We start from the raw sequence: 16,529 nt of genomic DNA, 5'->3' as shown, positions 1-16,529 counted from the left end.
CATCATGGCAGCAGGCCGTGGACCAGCTCAGGACCCCCTCCCTTCCTTCCCAGGGCCCTGGCTGTCACTTTCTCCCCACACATTTATCCTCTGCTCATACCAGACTTATGTTGCAACTGTTCCTGTTGTGTTTCCTCTGGGTCCTAGTGCTGGCACCACACATTCAGTCACTGGAAGGTGTGAATGACAAAGGCAGAGGAGGTGTTACACTCAGGACTGCCAAGAGGAATTCAGGGCCCCGGTACAACAAGTTCATGGGGCCTCCCTTACAGTTGAGAATGTAAAAAAAGATTGCGCTCCTGGGTACTAGTGGGTGTGTTCATACAATTGGGGGCGTGGTTATGCATCTTTGGGCGTAGCTACCAGGTGAGAATCGCTAGGCCACGCTCCTACAGAAGAAAAACCTGCATTGTGTACACCATTGAACAGTCACCACAAATTGGGATTGGCCCACTAAAATCACAACATTTCACACACTCTCCTGCTCTCTGCTACCTGTTCTTCTCACTTTCACCACCTTTGGTTGCTGGTGTCTTTTGTTACTGCATCTCTGGATCCTGGAATGTTGGGGGCTCTATTTTGAAAAAAAATGGCTACATTTAGAAAATTACAACCAGCCCCGGCGTTAAATCCATAGCACCCACGAGCAATAATTTGGCCTTCCTCCAGCCTCAACATTAAAGTAATAGTATTCCCATTTAATAAATAAACCTATTTTCCTCCCTGTAAACAGCCCCAGCAATAAATTAATAGTATTTACATATCATAAATATACCTATTTCCCGCAACCATCACGGTCATTAAATAATTAATAGTTGCATTTAATAAAGAGACCTCATTCTCCCCAAACTCACCACCACATTCAATAGCCCCAAAACCACCCCATCTTAAATTAATAGTCTCCACTATTAATATGCCCCACCATCACCCCACAAACAAAATAGCATTCATTAATTAGACACCACCTAGCTCACACACACTACATTGCCATCACATACACTACCACAAGCCCCCTGTGCCATCACACACACACACTACCACAAGCCCCCTGTGCCATCACACACTACCACAAGTCCCCTGTACCATCACACACTACCACAAGCCCCCTGTGCCATCACACACCCTACCACAAGCCCCCTGCACCTTCACACACACTACCACAAGCCCCCTGTGCCATCACACACACTACCACAAGCCCCTGTGCCATCACACACACTACCACAAGCCCCTGTGCCATCACACACACTACTAGCCCCTGTGCCATCACATACACTACCACAAGTCCCCTGTGCCATCACACACACTACCACAATACCCCTGTGCCATCACACACACTACCACAAGCCCCCTGTGCCATCACACACACACTACCACAAGCCCCTTGAGCCATAACACACACATTACTGTGCCCCTTCATCACAACCACACTGCACCCTCTATGCTGCTTTTCCCCCCTTCACCTGGCCCCCCTTCATCACTCTGTGCCATGCTGCTCCCCCTTCATCACACTGTGCCATGCTGCCCCCCCCCCCCATGTAATCACACTGTGAAATGCTGCCCCCCTCCTTGTCATTACACTGTACCACACTGAGCCATACTGCTCCCCCCCCCAACTCTCCTTCCATCACTCGGTGGCTTTTTTTATTTCTCTGCCCCTCCTCCCACCTCTCCTTCCCTCACTCAGTGCCTTCATTTCTCTTCCCCCCTCCCACCTTTCCTCCCATCATTCAGTGCCTTTTTTTATTTCTCTCCCCCCTCCCACCCTCCTCTCCTTCCATCACTCAGTTAGTTTTTTTTATTCCCCCCACCTCTCCTTCCATCACTCAGTGCCATTTTTTATTTCTCTCCCCCCCCCACCTCTCCTTCCATCACTCTGTAACATAGTAACATAGTAACATAGTTGATGAGGTTGAAAAAAGACACCAGTCCATCAAGTTCAACCTATTTTGGATCTCCTGCGATCCTGCACTTATATTTGAAATTAATCCAGAGTAGGCAACCGCCCATCTGTTTCAATTTTGAAAATCCCTCCAGACTCAATATTGCAATCCAATTTTTACCCTATATCCACTACTATCCTTTATTTTAAATTAACGGTCGTATCCCTGGATACACCTTTCCGCTAAAAATTTGTCTAACCCTTTCTTAAACATATCTATTGAATCTGCCATCACAACCTTCCCTGGCAATGAATTCCATATCTTGACTGCCCTTACTGTAAAGAACCCCTTCCTTTGCTGGTTGTGAAATTTCCTCTCCTCTAACCTTAGGGGATGACCACGTGTCCTGTGTATGGTCCTTGGGGTAAAAAGTTCCCATGAAAGCTCTCTGTATTGACCCCTAATGTATTTGTACATAGTAATCATATCTCCCCTTAGACGCCTCTTTTCTAAAGTAAACATGCCTAAACTGGCTAACCTTTCCTCATAACTTAATGACTCCATACACTTTATCAATTTTCTCGCCCTTCTCTGAACCCTTTCTAGTTCCAAATTATCTTTTTTATAGAGTGGTGCCCAGAACTGTACTGCATATTCAAGATGAGGTCTTACCAACGATTTATACAGTGGCAAAATTACACTGTCTTCCCTTGCATCTATGCCCCTTTTTATGCATGCCAATACTTTGTTTGCCCTTGCAGCTGCTGCTTGACATTGAGCACTATTGCTAAGTCTACTGTCCACGAGCACTCCCAAATCCTTTTCCATTATAGATTCTCCCAAATTAATTCCATTTAATTTATAGATTGCGTTCTTGTTTTTGATCCCTGAATGCACAACCTTACATTTATCTGTGTTAAACCTTATATTCCATTTAGCCACCCAATCCTCCAGTTTATTTAAGTCTCTCTGTAGAGAAGCTACATCTTGCTCTGATTTCATTACCTTACAGAGTTTAGTGTCATCTGCAAAAATAGAAACTTTACTCTCTAAACCATCACCAAGGTCATTAATAAATATATTAAAAAGGAGTGGCCCTAGCACGGAACTTTGAGGTACTCCACTTAAGACTTTTGACCAATTAGAAAATGTTCCATTTATTACAACTCTCTGTTCCCTATTCTCTAACCAGTTTTCGATCAAAGTACAAATGTTGATTTCTAGACCCAGTTCCCTTATTTTGTAAACCAACTCTGTCCCTTTCTGTTTTCCTCTGTTCCTTTACTTACCTTTATATCCACTTCTTTCTTCTCTCTTCTGTCATCTTGACTTGGTTGTCACACCCGGCATTCAGTGTGAACCGAGTAGAGAAGAAGGAAGAGGGACACCGACGGCGAGATTATGTGATGTGAGTATTAGTTGGGTTTTTTTTTGGGGGGGGGGGTTTAAATAGCCTGCTTCCCCCACCAACGAAGGGGGCAGAGTCCACCCCCCCCCCCCCCCCGCAAAAAAAGAATAAAAAATATTAAAAAAAAAAAATTTAAGTAAAAAAAAAAAGTCATCAGTGAGGGCCAGGGCCGGTCCCCCTGGCAGGTCTGGGCCCAAATAATAACTCGCCTCCCCTCTCGGCGGTCCTGGTTACACTTACACTCAGTTGTTTGTGTGGTTCCATTATGTTAGCATGCTCTTTTACTATATTTTGGGATGTTGCATTAGTTGCTGTGAATCTCCTGGATATTAAATGTAACCCAATGTCACTGTGCGTAGTGTTGAGATGCACAGGTTAAGCAATGCACCTCCTTCTCAGCCCTGGCTAGCTCCTGGCGTAGATGTAGATGACCAGGTTACTTTTACAGTCTCTGTGATGATGTTGTGACACCGGTGATGTAACTTGGTGGTGCAATGCAATCAGATGTCTCAATAATTTGGGCGCCAGACCTCCTCTATATTGCAAAATAAACATTTTATTTACCCTCATTCTTCTAATATCTCTCACTCTTCCTCTGCGGGGGTAACATCTCTCTCCCGTCCTTTGCGGGGGTGATATCTCTCACTCTTCCTCTGCGGGGGTAATATCTCTCTCCCGCCTTCTGCGGGAGTGATATCTCTCACCCTTCCTCTGCAGGGGTAATATCTCTCACCCCTCCTCTGCGGGGGTGATATCTCTCCCTCTGCGGGGGTAATATCTCTCACCCCTCCTCTGCGGGGGTGATATCTCTCACCCCTCCTCTGCGGGGGTGATATCTCTCCCTCTGCAGGGGTAATATCTCTCACCCCTCCTCTGCGGGGGTGATATCTCTCCCTCTGCAGGGGTAATATCTCTCACCCCTCCTCTGCGGGGGTGATATCTCTCACCCCTCCTCTGCGGGGGTGATATCTCTCCCTCTGCAGGGGTAATATCTCTCACCCCTCCTCTGCGGGGGTGATATCTCTCCCTCTGCGGGGGTAATATCTCATTCCCATCCTATGAGGGGGTAATATCACTAACCCCTCCTCTGGTGGGTATTATCTCTCATTCCTCCTCTGTAGGGGTATTATCTCTCAACCCCTTCAATGCCTGCTGCCTCTCCTTTCTATCATCCTGTCACTTTCTGAGGTCATTTATCCCTGATATCTGCCCCATGTCACTAGTAGTATGTCAGTGATGTTGTACTTTGGCCCCTAGTGGCAGCAGGTGATGGACCAGCTCCACAGATTACAAGGGGGGTCCTAGGACCTCCTCCCCTCTGTCCTGGCTCCATAGCTGTCTCTTTCCACACAGGCTCTCATCCCCTTATACCAGCCTGATGTTACTAAGCAACATTCCTGCTGTGTCCTCTCTGGGTCCTAGTGACAGGTGACACTTTCAGTCACTGGGAGGTGTGAACAACAACACCATAGGGGGTGTTACATAAAATAAACATGCATTATTTTTCAGTAATCCTGATATGAGCAATGTTTCCTAACTGGTGCCAGCGCCTTTGTATGTTAGTTTACAATATGGGACCCTCTTAAGACTAAAGTAAAACTGAGGGAAAAGTAGCCAAAATTGGGCCTCAGGATAATTCTTTTCCTGGGAATGATTACTGATGGTCATTACAAATGCCTCATCATACATGTTGCCCTTAGTAAAGCCCTGCCCTTATCCCATCATCCTCCAAAAACCCCACTTCCTATTTCCACATCGTCAGATGTTCCTGCTGTTAACACTTCTATCTCTGAAACTTCTATATCTTTAAGGAATTTGGAAGAAAACTCATGATGACATCTGTAAGCTCTCAGCTCATCACAAGACATATGTTGACAGATAATGTTGATCAAAGCTTTTTTTACATCCTAGAGATAAGTTATGGCTCTCCACTAAAAATATTACATTCAAATGAATGCAACTTGGGCATATTTTCCACTCCAAAAAGTTACACACAAAAAGATATCCATATTCAGAGTATGCATCTCAAGATGCGTCCAGCATATACTGGACTTACACCAAGCATAAAAATAGTGTATTTAAATGAACCCTACATTAGTAACATTTGTGCAATCATTATGATATTTTATTGTTTTACATTACCGTTGAACTTTAGTAAGATAGAAAAAAAATCAATTTGATCAAGAAAGCGAAAACAAAATAAATCTGTGTGTAATCCATACAAACTCACAAAGAAGCGTCCACTTCATTTTGTTAAATAGTCGCAAGCAATGAATGGATTGCTATCAGCTGGTGAGGAGATTACGCCATGATCCAATCAGCAGTGACTAGCTGTTGTTGCCATTTATCATCATAATCAGCATGTATTTGTACTAGCAGTGTGAGGGGTGAATCCACAACCAGCCAATTAGAAGTGGCCAACTAGTTTTCTCGATTGCCATTATTAGTATTTACACCAGGGGTTTTGCACCCACAAATGATACAGCTTCCTACAGGCCTATATACTCCTGTGACAGGTCTGAATTGGGTGCATTTGCCTGAACAGTCCCTTACTGTACTCGGCTTGCATTGTAACGCCCCTTCCCACTGTCATCCTGCCTCCACCAATTGTAATGGATCATGTATCGGATGTGTCATTATAGCCTGTTTCTGACTATCAGTGCCTGCTCTTGCCCCTCACCTCAGGCTTGTATTCTGACCAAAAACCTCTGCTGAACATCCTGACCCCCACTATATCTGTGTCTCTTTCCATTGTCACCCGCTACTGTCAGATGTTGTCTAGTGGTGTTATCTTATGGGCGACAACCAGTGGGTGCCTCATAGCAGAGCACTTTACCTCCTTGTGGAAGTCCCTGGTAAAAACACTAGTCACCCTTTGCCCCAGATGAGCTGCTAAATTAAGTTACAGTTGAAAATTAATTCCAATATGAATTGAATTATAATGCAACAGTACTACACTAACACTTTCACAAACCTGGAAATCTTTATCATTATGTCAGATTATCCCTTAACACAATTTATAAAATAAGTCTACAATTCTGTATTACAGTCAGACAAGTGGCACTCTATTAAGCAATCATACAGTGGTTGCTGAAAAACAAGGCTTATGGCAATTTATCAAGAAGGAAACATTTGCAAAGCTTATATTATGAGAACTGAGGAACTACAGTGTAAAGCTTGGTTGGTCAAGAACAAGAATCTTTACGAAGGTAGGTGATGATAGGAAACTGAAATGGGTACCAAGTCTAATAAAATAGTATTAAAGTAGCATTTTGTTAGACTTAATTTAATTATTTCCCTATTTGAGGTGAATAACTGAAGGTATACATTTATTTTGGTTCTATTTTCCTTTCTATCATAGTTCCCTAAAGCCTTACTCTGCATAATGGGTTTATAAAGCACAATGGCAGTAACCCATATCAAGAGTCTCTTATCTTAAGCTTGAACCTTGAAGCTGTTTATCAACAGGATACACACCAAAGCTGTGGAGTATAAAAATAGCTCCACTTTGAAGCATTTCAGAACACAGCTAACTGGAAGCCGAGGCACTATATAGTTAATTCTGCTGTATACTAAGCCCTTACCAAATATGGAGAAAACACAGAGAGTACGCAAAGAAGCAGCCGTCATTCACAAAACACAGTGTCGTCACTGCAACCTACATCTAACTATCCTTTCAACAAATAAAAGAGAGAGAGAGGGGGTGATGGAGACATAAATATATAGAAAGACAGGAAAATCATGATCAGATACCTATTTACAGCTGGTGGAGAAAAGCAGGGGGTGAACACACTGCTAAATTAATCATATCCTATGAAAATATGCTTTTTTTTTATAAGCGAATCTGGAACGCGTGGGATGAATAAGAGGGAACTCAATGCAGTGTTATTTAAATGAGAAATAATCATTCTTAAAAAAACAGAAGAGGAGAATATTATGCAGTTGTATCAATAGGCACCTTACACCTCCTGAACAAAAATCCATTTGTTCAGATTGCAAAGCCTACATTCATTTTTAGACAAATAGATGACATTCCCACAGAGCACCTCCTTCCCCTAAAATAAACAATAGTCTGCAAGGTATCTCTAAGATTTTGGGCTCAGAGTTTACCCATTCATTCATATTCAGTGTCAATACTACAGTAATCTTTTTAGCATTCTCATTTATATTTAACTATACATCACCATTGAATAATCACTATCACTCTATTTACTACATAATGTCCACATAATGAAAATATATATGGAAGAGATGTAGGGCCTAATATTATAAATGTTATAGATCTAATCTGCAGTATTTAAGGAAAATGTAGTATTTTCAGGCTTGTCTGCAATTCTCTCCAAATTGGGTACAGAATGTGATATTTGGCTCTTTGCAGAAATCTCTCTCTCCTGCTCCCCCTCCTTTTACTCTACCCCCTCCTTTCTCTTCTCTCCCATGGCTCAGCGTCATCTGTATGAGTTGATGACGCTCGCCTGTTATAGCAGAGAAAGGCAGTTCCCTTACCATGCAACCCATTGATGATAAACTCCACTCTTTTCCCCCCTCCCCTTGCGTCTCACCTGCCCACACACTCCTCAGTTACTATATAAAGCGAGCCACGAGCTACAGTTCTTTAAACCAGAATCCAGAGACAGGCATCAGGAAAACAGAGCAGGAATACCACAGTAGTCGGAAAGAGAAGATAACCAGCGAAACGGAAGACGAAAAGAGAAAAGAAGACAGGGGCTCTCTGGACTGACTATTTCTCAGCACCCCAGAGACCCCAGCCAAAATGTACAGGTCTACTAAAGGCGCCTCAAAAGCCAGAAGGGACCAGATTAATGCAGAGATTCGGAACTTGAAAGATCTCCTTCCTATCTCTGAAGGTGACAAAGTGCGGCTATCTTACCTTCACATCATGTCGCTTGCTTGTATTTACACCAGAAAGTCTGTATTCTTCTCCAGAGGTAAGATCTTACTGAAAATCAATAGATCTTTAATTTCATGGATTTCAATACCATCAATAACTTAATGCAATGTCAGTTTTGGAATAGGCATTCATTTCTGTGCAAATTGTGCTGCATTTCCCTACTTTTAGTAAATACACATGTAGCTAAACAGTAAACAGTCTATCTTTTAAGAGAACATATGTTCTTCCTATTATCCCTACCTGCACCTGTTGCTTCTATTTATCTATAACTCAAACCCTACACAATTAACACACACAATAATAATCACATTTCCTTTCTATTACATTTTATGTTGGGGAGCTTTAGTGCTTTTATCTTGTAGCTGCTATCCTTGGTGCTGAACCCCAGGACAAACTGCTCAGTTACTCTCCAAGGTTCTGAAAACAATATCTCAATACTAGAGCCACTGTATATATAAAACATTAATACACAATATTGTTACTTTGATGGCATAATGCATGAAATCTATTGATGTTAAATACAATTCCTTATTTCTATATTATCCAACAGGTCAACAGATTAATGCATTAGAAGGTCTGCTCTCCAGCCAAGACTTACAAGATTTTGTCCACAGCCTTCCAGGATTTCTGCTAACCTATACCAGTGAAGGAAAGCTGATATATGTATCAGAAAATGTAACTGATCATCTTGGACATTCAATGGTAAGTCAATTCTAGCACATTTTCTGCTGATACATGTGATGTTGTTCTATACCCTACATAACTAAAGAAACAAATCACTGGAGAATGTAAATGATTAAATTATTATTATTACTTTATTTTCCACTTTAAGTAAGATTTAATTTTATTTAGAAACGTGTATATTCAGAATGTTCCAAGCTACAAATATTTCATATTCTTTACACTAATACACGAGCTATAGATGAATGTATATATTTTGTATGGATAATTTAATAATATATACATAATATAATATAAATATACCAGAGTGTTGCACTGGTTTTAATGACTTTGAAATTATATAAATGAAAAAATGTCTTATCATCTACATTGTCTTTACTCAAACAGGTTGATTTGGTCGCTCAAGGAGACAGCATCTATGACATCATTGACCCCTGTGATCATTTTGTCATGAGGAATCAACTGGCTCTTCCATCCTCTCTTGATAGTGGTAAGTGTCAAATTTTATGTTCACTGTCACAAATATGAAAACACAATTTTATGGATGTTTCTTTTATCAGCTTTTAAAGCAGGGTTAGGCATATTATTAGTGTGAAAAAGGCTGCAGAAGTGTCTGTTCTAAAGCCTATATAGAACAAAATATTACATTTGAAAGTCATGCATAATTTTATGTATAGAGAAAACATAAAAAAAAATACAAATGAACTCTTAAGAAGTATTTCATAGTTTAAGTGTTTATAGTCTGAATTTTAAATGAATAATAGACACTCTAGTGAGACAATTCTACATTCTAGAATGTTTTGCTTGTCTTAAAGTAGCAATTGCATTGCACATTTAATCACACCACATTCTCTTTATCATTTACTTTTCAGAGAGAATGTTCAGGTGCAGATTCAATACCTCAAAGACAGCCAGGAGGCAGAGTGCTGGTAACAAGCTCGTCCTCATACGGGGGATGTTTCAGCAGTCCCCATCTGGCACCTACTGGTCATCTAATCCAGTTTTCACAGCCTTCTGCATTCCTCTTGACCCAAAGCCAAGAATAACCTATAACCATTTCCTACTAGACATCTTTGAGAGTCGTCATGCCAAGAATCTTTCCGTGCTCGACGTGTCTGAGAGGTAAATATTCAATATATACACCTGTGTCATCTTCTAGTGGGAGAGACTGAGTCAGGTGTCATTTATATAACCCTCATCATGTAATGGGAGCAACTCAACAAACAGATGATAACCATAACATTCTTACACTTTATTTTCAGTACCGTTTTGCACTTGGGTTATGAGAAAAATGAGTTGGTCTGCAAGTCGTGGTACGGTCTAATTCATCCTGAAGATCTCACCCACCTATCCACACAGCATTACAAACTACGTAAGTTATTCTCTATTATAAAAGGACATTAGCATAAAGAAAACAATTAGGGTACAAAGAATTATGGGAATAAGTGAGAATAAATGAAGAGAGGTAAATGATAGAATAACAATAAATTGCTATAGAGACTGAATTGAGAAGCAGTAAAATATTTAAGGAAATTAGCTGGGTTAGAAGAACAATGTTGAAAGTAGATATACAAGACTGAAAACATTGTATTAATGAGAGAAGAGCTGTGGGAGATAAATGGTTAGAGATTAAAACAATTCATGTCAGGAGACAGAAAAAATTAAATAAAGATGTTCTAGTCAATCCTCAACCCTTGTCATTCCTATAACTTTCTGTTCTTTCACTGCAGTAAGCGAGTCTACTGAATGCAGAGCAGAAGTGGTTTTACGTCTGCAGAGAAAAGATCAACATTGGATATGGGTGTATTCTCTCATGTTACTGGAAAATACGGATGCCCCAATCACTTCATATAACTATATAATAAGGTAAGACTGCTTATATATATATATATATATATACACACCTACATCAGCTATGTAATTTTGATGGCAAGAAAATTGGACTAGTCTGCTTAGTAACATTCTATTGATATTTTAGCTACACATGAACATATAAAAATAATATAACTTCATGTTTCACACAGTGTTATCTAAAACATAGCTTGTTTATTATCTGCAGTGAGGCCGAGGCCTGGTGCTTGAGGCAGCAGCTGACTTCAGAGGAATCTCCGCTTACTTTCTCAGTGGGTGGTCCTCCTTCTTACCAAGAGACCCTACTCTCCCCAGCAGACCTTTCCAGCCCAGACCAAGTCTTCACTCCCCTCACAAACACACCTACAAGCATCAGCCAGTCCTTTGAGTTCTCAGAGCCTGTGCCTATCAGCCCAGAAGATCCAATCTTGTGCCAGAATGCTACACCAATTATGGAAGATGCTGTTGCCGCTGAGGGACAATTAGAAAACCAGTCTCTCTTTTCTCTTTATCAACCAGCACCATATGATCAGAGCTTTACCAGAGATCAAGTTGGGAAAGTACCTTCGAAAGATTTCACCTGCACTCCCCCCTACACTCCACACCAAAACTGTACTTTCCTTTTTGGTGCTCCAGAAAGTGCTCCTCAAACATCTTCTGAAAAAGACTCTACTACCCTAAACCCAGAACTCTATTACTCTTACTGCAGCTCCCTCTATGAGAAGCTGCCCCCAACTCCCGATAGCCCTGGGGATGGTGGAGACTGCACAGTGATGACAGTACCAGAAATACCTGGCCCTCTCTTTGTGGATCTGCCAATGCTTCCTGAGGGGTTAGTGACCCCAGAAACATCGCCCATTAACCAAGCAATCTTCAGGTATTCAGAACAAGAGAAGAATGAAATAGATCTCTTGGTCAAACAGATTGGCTCTTTGGCCAATGTCTTCAGTAATGTGGCTACTAAAGATATTCCATGCTCTGAGAGTATGGTATTGAGTGGTCATGGACTGGCATGCCGAAGTGTTTCCCTCCCTACCAGTCTTCAAGATGCAGATGTTAGTGTTAATTTTCCTCGATCCTGGAAGAGCATTGACCTTTCCCTTTTCTTGGCATGTCAAGAGCAATCTATACCCTCCGGTAGTCATCCGGTTTGCAGCCTTTTCAAAGACTTTCCCGATTCTCCACCTTTTGCAGCCATGGGGTCTCCCTGCAGCCCCTTGGAGGAGGATGAAGTAGGAGGGGACCTCTCCGTATCTCCATCCATAACTTCGAACGTGACGACTGATCTGTCGCCAGAAGAATGTAACTTTTTAGAGGAACTGATGTCCTACAAAACAGACCTTGAGGCAGGTGCCTCAGAGATTCAATGTGACCGGTTTAATGATGAGTTGTATCAACTCCAGATTCAGCTGCAAGACGGCTTCCATCAAGGTGAGCTATTAGTGACAGTTGTATCAGGCTACAGTTTAGAGAATTCTGAAATACATGAAACAAAGCTTATAACTAGACTCAGATGTTGTTAAAAGAGAATATGTTTATTGATTTATATGTGTTAAATGGCCCATGCTAGATTATAAAACATTTTTGGATAAAATGTTAATCTTAAACACCCTACCCAAATTACCAAGTTATGTTGTGGATGAATTAGATTTTAAAAAACAGGAAATGTAGAAATATGTGTAGCTAATATCCAAAGAAGCAAAAATGTACTAATTTTATCACTTTTATTTCTCTCTTCTTTCTGCAGATGGAAGTGGAAAACCTTCGTTTTGAAATAAGTCTGTGACTTACTTCGATATGTATGGCATATTGTCATATTCTGAGCAGATTATTCCTGCCTTATTAAGAACAAAACAAGACGCACAAAATGGGGGCAAAAGAACGACTTTCTGTGTCGCTCAGCTCTCATTCATCGCAAAACTGTTTCGTTCCCTTTTTCTCTTTCATTCCTCTACTCTCTTTTTTCTGGATTTTGTGCACGTTTACATGATACAAGAGTTCTCTTTTGTTTTCATATAAAAAAAAAAGTGAAAAGCAATGGCCCATCCTTAGCAGATAACATTCTGTATCCAGAATGTATGTTAGAAAACAGTTAAATACTTCACTTCACACATTTAACATAAAATTTTAAAAATTTGAAAATTTTATTTCCTATCAGAAAACATTTGTTTAAACTTAAAAATGTGATGGGCCATTGTTTTGAAAGTTTTGTACAACATGTCTATTTATACAAAAAAGGGTTTGCAGAATTGAACAGAAAGAGAAAAAAGGTTTATTGTGTAAGGAAGTTGTAAGTAGTCTTACATAACAAAAAAAATGTATTCACTCATAGTGAAACTAAAAATTGATATATGGTATTTATATGTTTCCTGAATTCTAACTAACTTATAAGTTTAATTCCACCTATGTGTGTTGAAAAAAAATGCCTTTACATATTTCTTTAGGCTATTGTGTTCTCAATTCCTTACATAGAATTATTTCCTATAATACCAAGAACTGCCTCAAATGGTCATTACATTGAGAATTATTTTAAACAAAATAATGCAAGTATAATGTGCTATTACTAGTAGCAACCAATCAGCTTTCATTAGTCTATGTATAATAGACTGCTAAGGCCACAGAACTGTTTGCTATCAGTTACAGCACATTATGTTATACATAGTCCTGGTATTTAATATGATTTGAGAAGGGGTATGTAAAGGAAATATTTAGAGCCTCTATTTTTGATTGCCCAAATTAAAAAAAAATCACAACCAGATAACTAACTGGTTTACGAATGGTTTAGCTAAAAAAAAAAAATTGAATGTGGACTGTCGCCTTGTATTAGCGTTCCTATTTCTCTTATTGGCCAGATATGTCAAGTTGAATGTTAAAAAAAATCCTAACAGTGGCAATTTTTTTTGAAGAAGAACCCAGTTCTGTTTATACAAGTCGACAGAATCACATTTATAGTTGCACTACATCTGTGCCTTTGTCTTTCCAATCCCATGGCGACTTTAGATTAGTAAATTTACTAACTGCACAGCATATGTTTAAATTCATTCCCCATACCCTTATTCAACTGTAATTTACTATAACAAGTCACACTCCTTTTTACTTGTTTTTAATACTTTGTTGGACTTGAATTGGTTTATTTACATTTTGAATGTAAGAAAAAAGGTATTTCAACAAAATATGAAACATTTAATTCCTAGAGTGCAGTAAAGACTGGGGTTACATTAATCCCAGACAGATATTTTAGGAGACTAACAAAGGCTACAAGTATGGGGTAATATTGCTAATCTTATTCTCTCTGTTATGTTGAAGAAGAAAAAATGCACAAATAATAGCAGTATGTCTCTAAAATGTATATGCATTGTGCATAGCAATGCTGCTTTCCAGTTTTTAAATATTAGGGATGTATTTGGTGCAAAAATATACCAAATATAAATCTGAATTTACTATATTGCCACAAAAATATGGCTTACTGAATATGTTTAAAGCATTGGTACACAGCTAAACTGTGCCTTTTTGATTCAAAATACATATACATTTTGGATAATTGCACCTCTGAAGATGATGGTGTAGGGTTTAAAGTAAAACTAAACCTCTACCTATAAAAAGTGATAATAATGCTTACTAAGAAGCATAGAAAATATATATATATATCAAAATTATGGTGCTGCTGAGTGCCATAAAAGATGACGTAGGATTTTGCTACGATTTAAGTATAAGGATATTTTTTCCTGAACTGCTGTTTTTCAAAATGTTTGAGAGAAATGGTGAAAATACAAAAAAAAAAAATTTAAATGTAAAGTTATAAATATACATATTTATAAGTATAATTTTTCTAATGTGTATGGCAAACAGATTTGTGTTGGGCTAGTGATGTAAAGTCCTGGTCTTTTACAAAGTGTGTGTTTTTTTATGGATATGATAAAGAAAATGAATTGAAAACAAATTGTGTTTCGTGTGCTTTATTCTGAGAGACTGACAACACTTCTTGATCTAATAAAATAGTCTTTGTAAATTGCTGTGTAATACATTGGCATTATATGAAGGCTGTTAAATAAATTTAGAGTACAGACAGTACAAGAGTACACACACATGGGTTTTAGTCTATATTATTAAGCCAATAATAAGAATAACCTTTAGCATAAAAGGTACACATATATTTATTAAAAAGTCAAAAAGGTGTGTTAGCCAGCATATAGCAACAGCTTTATTTAGAGACAATGGTCTGTGATACTTTTAAAGTTCATAAAACAACCAATATTAATGCCACAATATATGGGTAAAACAGTTTGGATACAACACTTAGGGGTATATTTACTATGTGAAGGGATTTGTCTTTAATAAAAGTGCAGATTGAAGAAAATGACTTTAAAGCGCTGAGAGTCTGTGGTACAGTAAATATACTCCTTGGACTTGCATTTGACAACTCACCTAATTGTACTGTTACACTCAAGCTACATTGTGCCACGCATTCCTGCCATAGCCACTTTCATTAAGTGGTACCTTCACTCAACATCTCTGTAGAACACCACACATCTGGAACTTTACACCTTTGACCGCCATTAAAAGGAAACTTGTGCCACATACGTGAGAGGAGCTCATAGGTGTACCGCCATAAGGGGAAAGCACTCAACTATATTATACGGTAAAACATACCCCAAGGCTCTGCAAGGTGTTGTTGAAAGATTATTCATCCCATGAACATTATATATCTCTCTGAACTTGGATTTAGAAACTTTAATGGAGCTGTGTGCATCCAGACTATGGGATTGGTGATACAGACACTCCCCTTCCCCAAAACAAGTCATTTTGTTTTTAAGAGAATTCTTTTGGACTCTTATACCAAATACAACTAAATTATTTTTTTATGAGAGACTGCCACAATATCTGTATTTGGTGAACTTTAGAAGTACCACAGAACATTATTTCTAACTAAAATTGTTGAAATTTGTTGACTAAAACATCTAACATTTTAATAAATATACAGTATATCTATCTTTTGCTGTAGGGATTATTCATATTATTGTATTTCTGAGTAGTGTTGACCAACTATTTACCCCATGAGCAGCATTGGGGATATTGACTTTTCAGCTAGCGCTAGTTAATATTGTTATTAAGCCAGTCTAGAATGTTCTTCCTTGCATTCAAACATAACACAGTCCAGCAGATTTAGTTTACATACACTTGAGCTAAGCCACTGTTGCAAAGTACATCAAAGTGCTGTTTACAAGTGGTAGGTTTACAGGTTGACTATATGTGACCTACATGAACTGATAAAACACCCAGGTCCTCACTAATTTATTTTTGTTACATAGCGTCAAACATAAAAAGATCATGTTAAATATTTTAGGCAGCACAATTCATGCTATTAATGGTGCTAAACAAGCAGTAATGCCTACTTATAATGTACTTCTACTCTGCTAATCACTGGTAGTTGTCAGGATGATTGATCTTTCATGTGTTTAGTTTTTCCAAGATATTAAGGGGCATATTCAATTGTTGCCGTTTCCCACAATGTTAAAAGTGTTACCGTTATTACGGTAATACTAAGCCGGATTTCAGCTCGCAGCTCCCTGAGCTGCGAGCTGAAATCCAGCGTGAAAGGTACCGTAATAACGGTAATTACGCGCACTATTACCTTAATGAAGGTAAAAGTGCGCACACTACTTTTCCGTGTACCCCCAACAATTGAATATGCCCCTAAGAATGTTTGCTCTGAGGGGCTATTTCCTAATGACAGTTGAAAATCAGGAGGGGTAACAGCAGTTTTTTTGTGTTGCGTGTCCATGGCCTGCTCACCATG

General features: G+C 39.2%; 1 protein-coding gene across 2 annotated transcripts; it reads left to right on the top strand.

Annotated features, from left to right (window-relative positions):
* Positions 1–7,920: 7,920 nt before the first annotated feature.
* NPAS4 (neuronal PAS domain protein 4) lies at positions 7,921–14,128 on the top strand. Of its 2 annotated transcripts, XM_075187526.1 has the most exons (8): positions 7,921–8,237; positions 8,751–8,902; positions 9,269–9,371; positions 9,754–10,003; positions 10,144–10,253; positions 10,612–10,747; positions 10,941–12,163; positions 12,480–14,128. In XM_075187526.1, exons 1-8 carry the CDS (start codon positions 8,063–8,065, stop codon positions 12,503–12,505), a joined length of 2,175 nt encoding a protein of 724 aa, XP_075043627.1. In that variant the 5' UTR covers positions 7,921–8,062; the 3' UTR covers positions 12,506–14,128. The 2 variants fall into 2 exon arrangements, with proteins under 2 accessions (XP_075043627.1, XP_075043626.1); XM_075187525.1 differs by having other exon boundaries at positions 10,941–14,128.
* The last annotated feature ends 2,401 nt before the right edge of the window (positions 14,129–16,529 follow it).

Source organism: Mixophyes fleayi, chromosome 10 (assembly GCF_038048845.1).
Source record: "Mixophyes fleayi isolate aMixFle1 chromosome 10, aMixFle1.hap1, whole genome shotgun sequence".
Taxonomy (NCBI): domain Eukaryota; kingdom Metazoa; phylum Chordata; class Amphibia; order Anura; family Limnodynastidae; genus Mixophyes; species Mixophyes fleayi.
The sequence above is the reverse complement of the archived record's forward strand: the minus strand, read 5'-3'. Positions and strand labels throughout refer to the sequence as shown.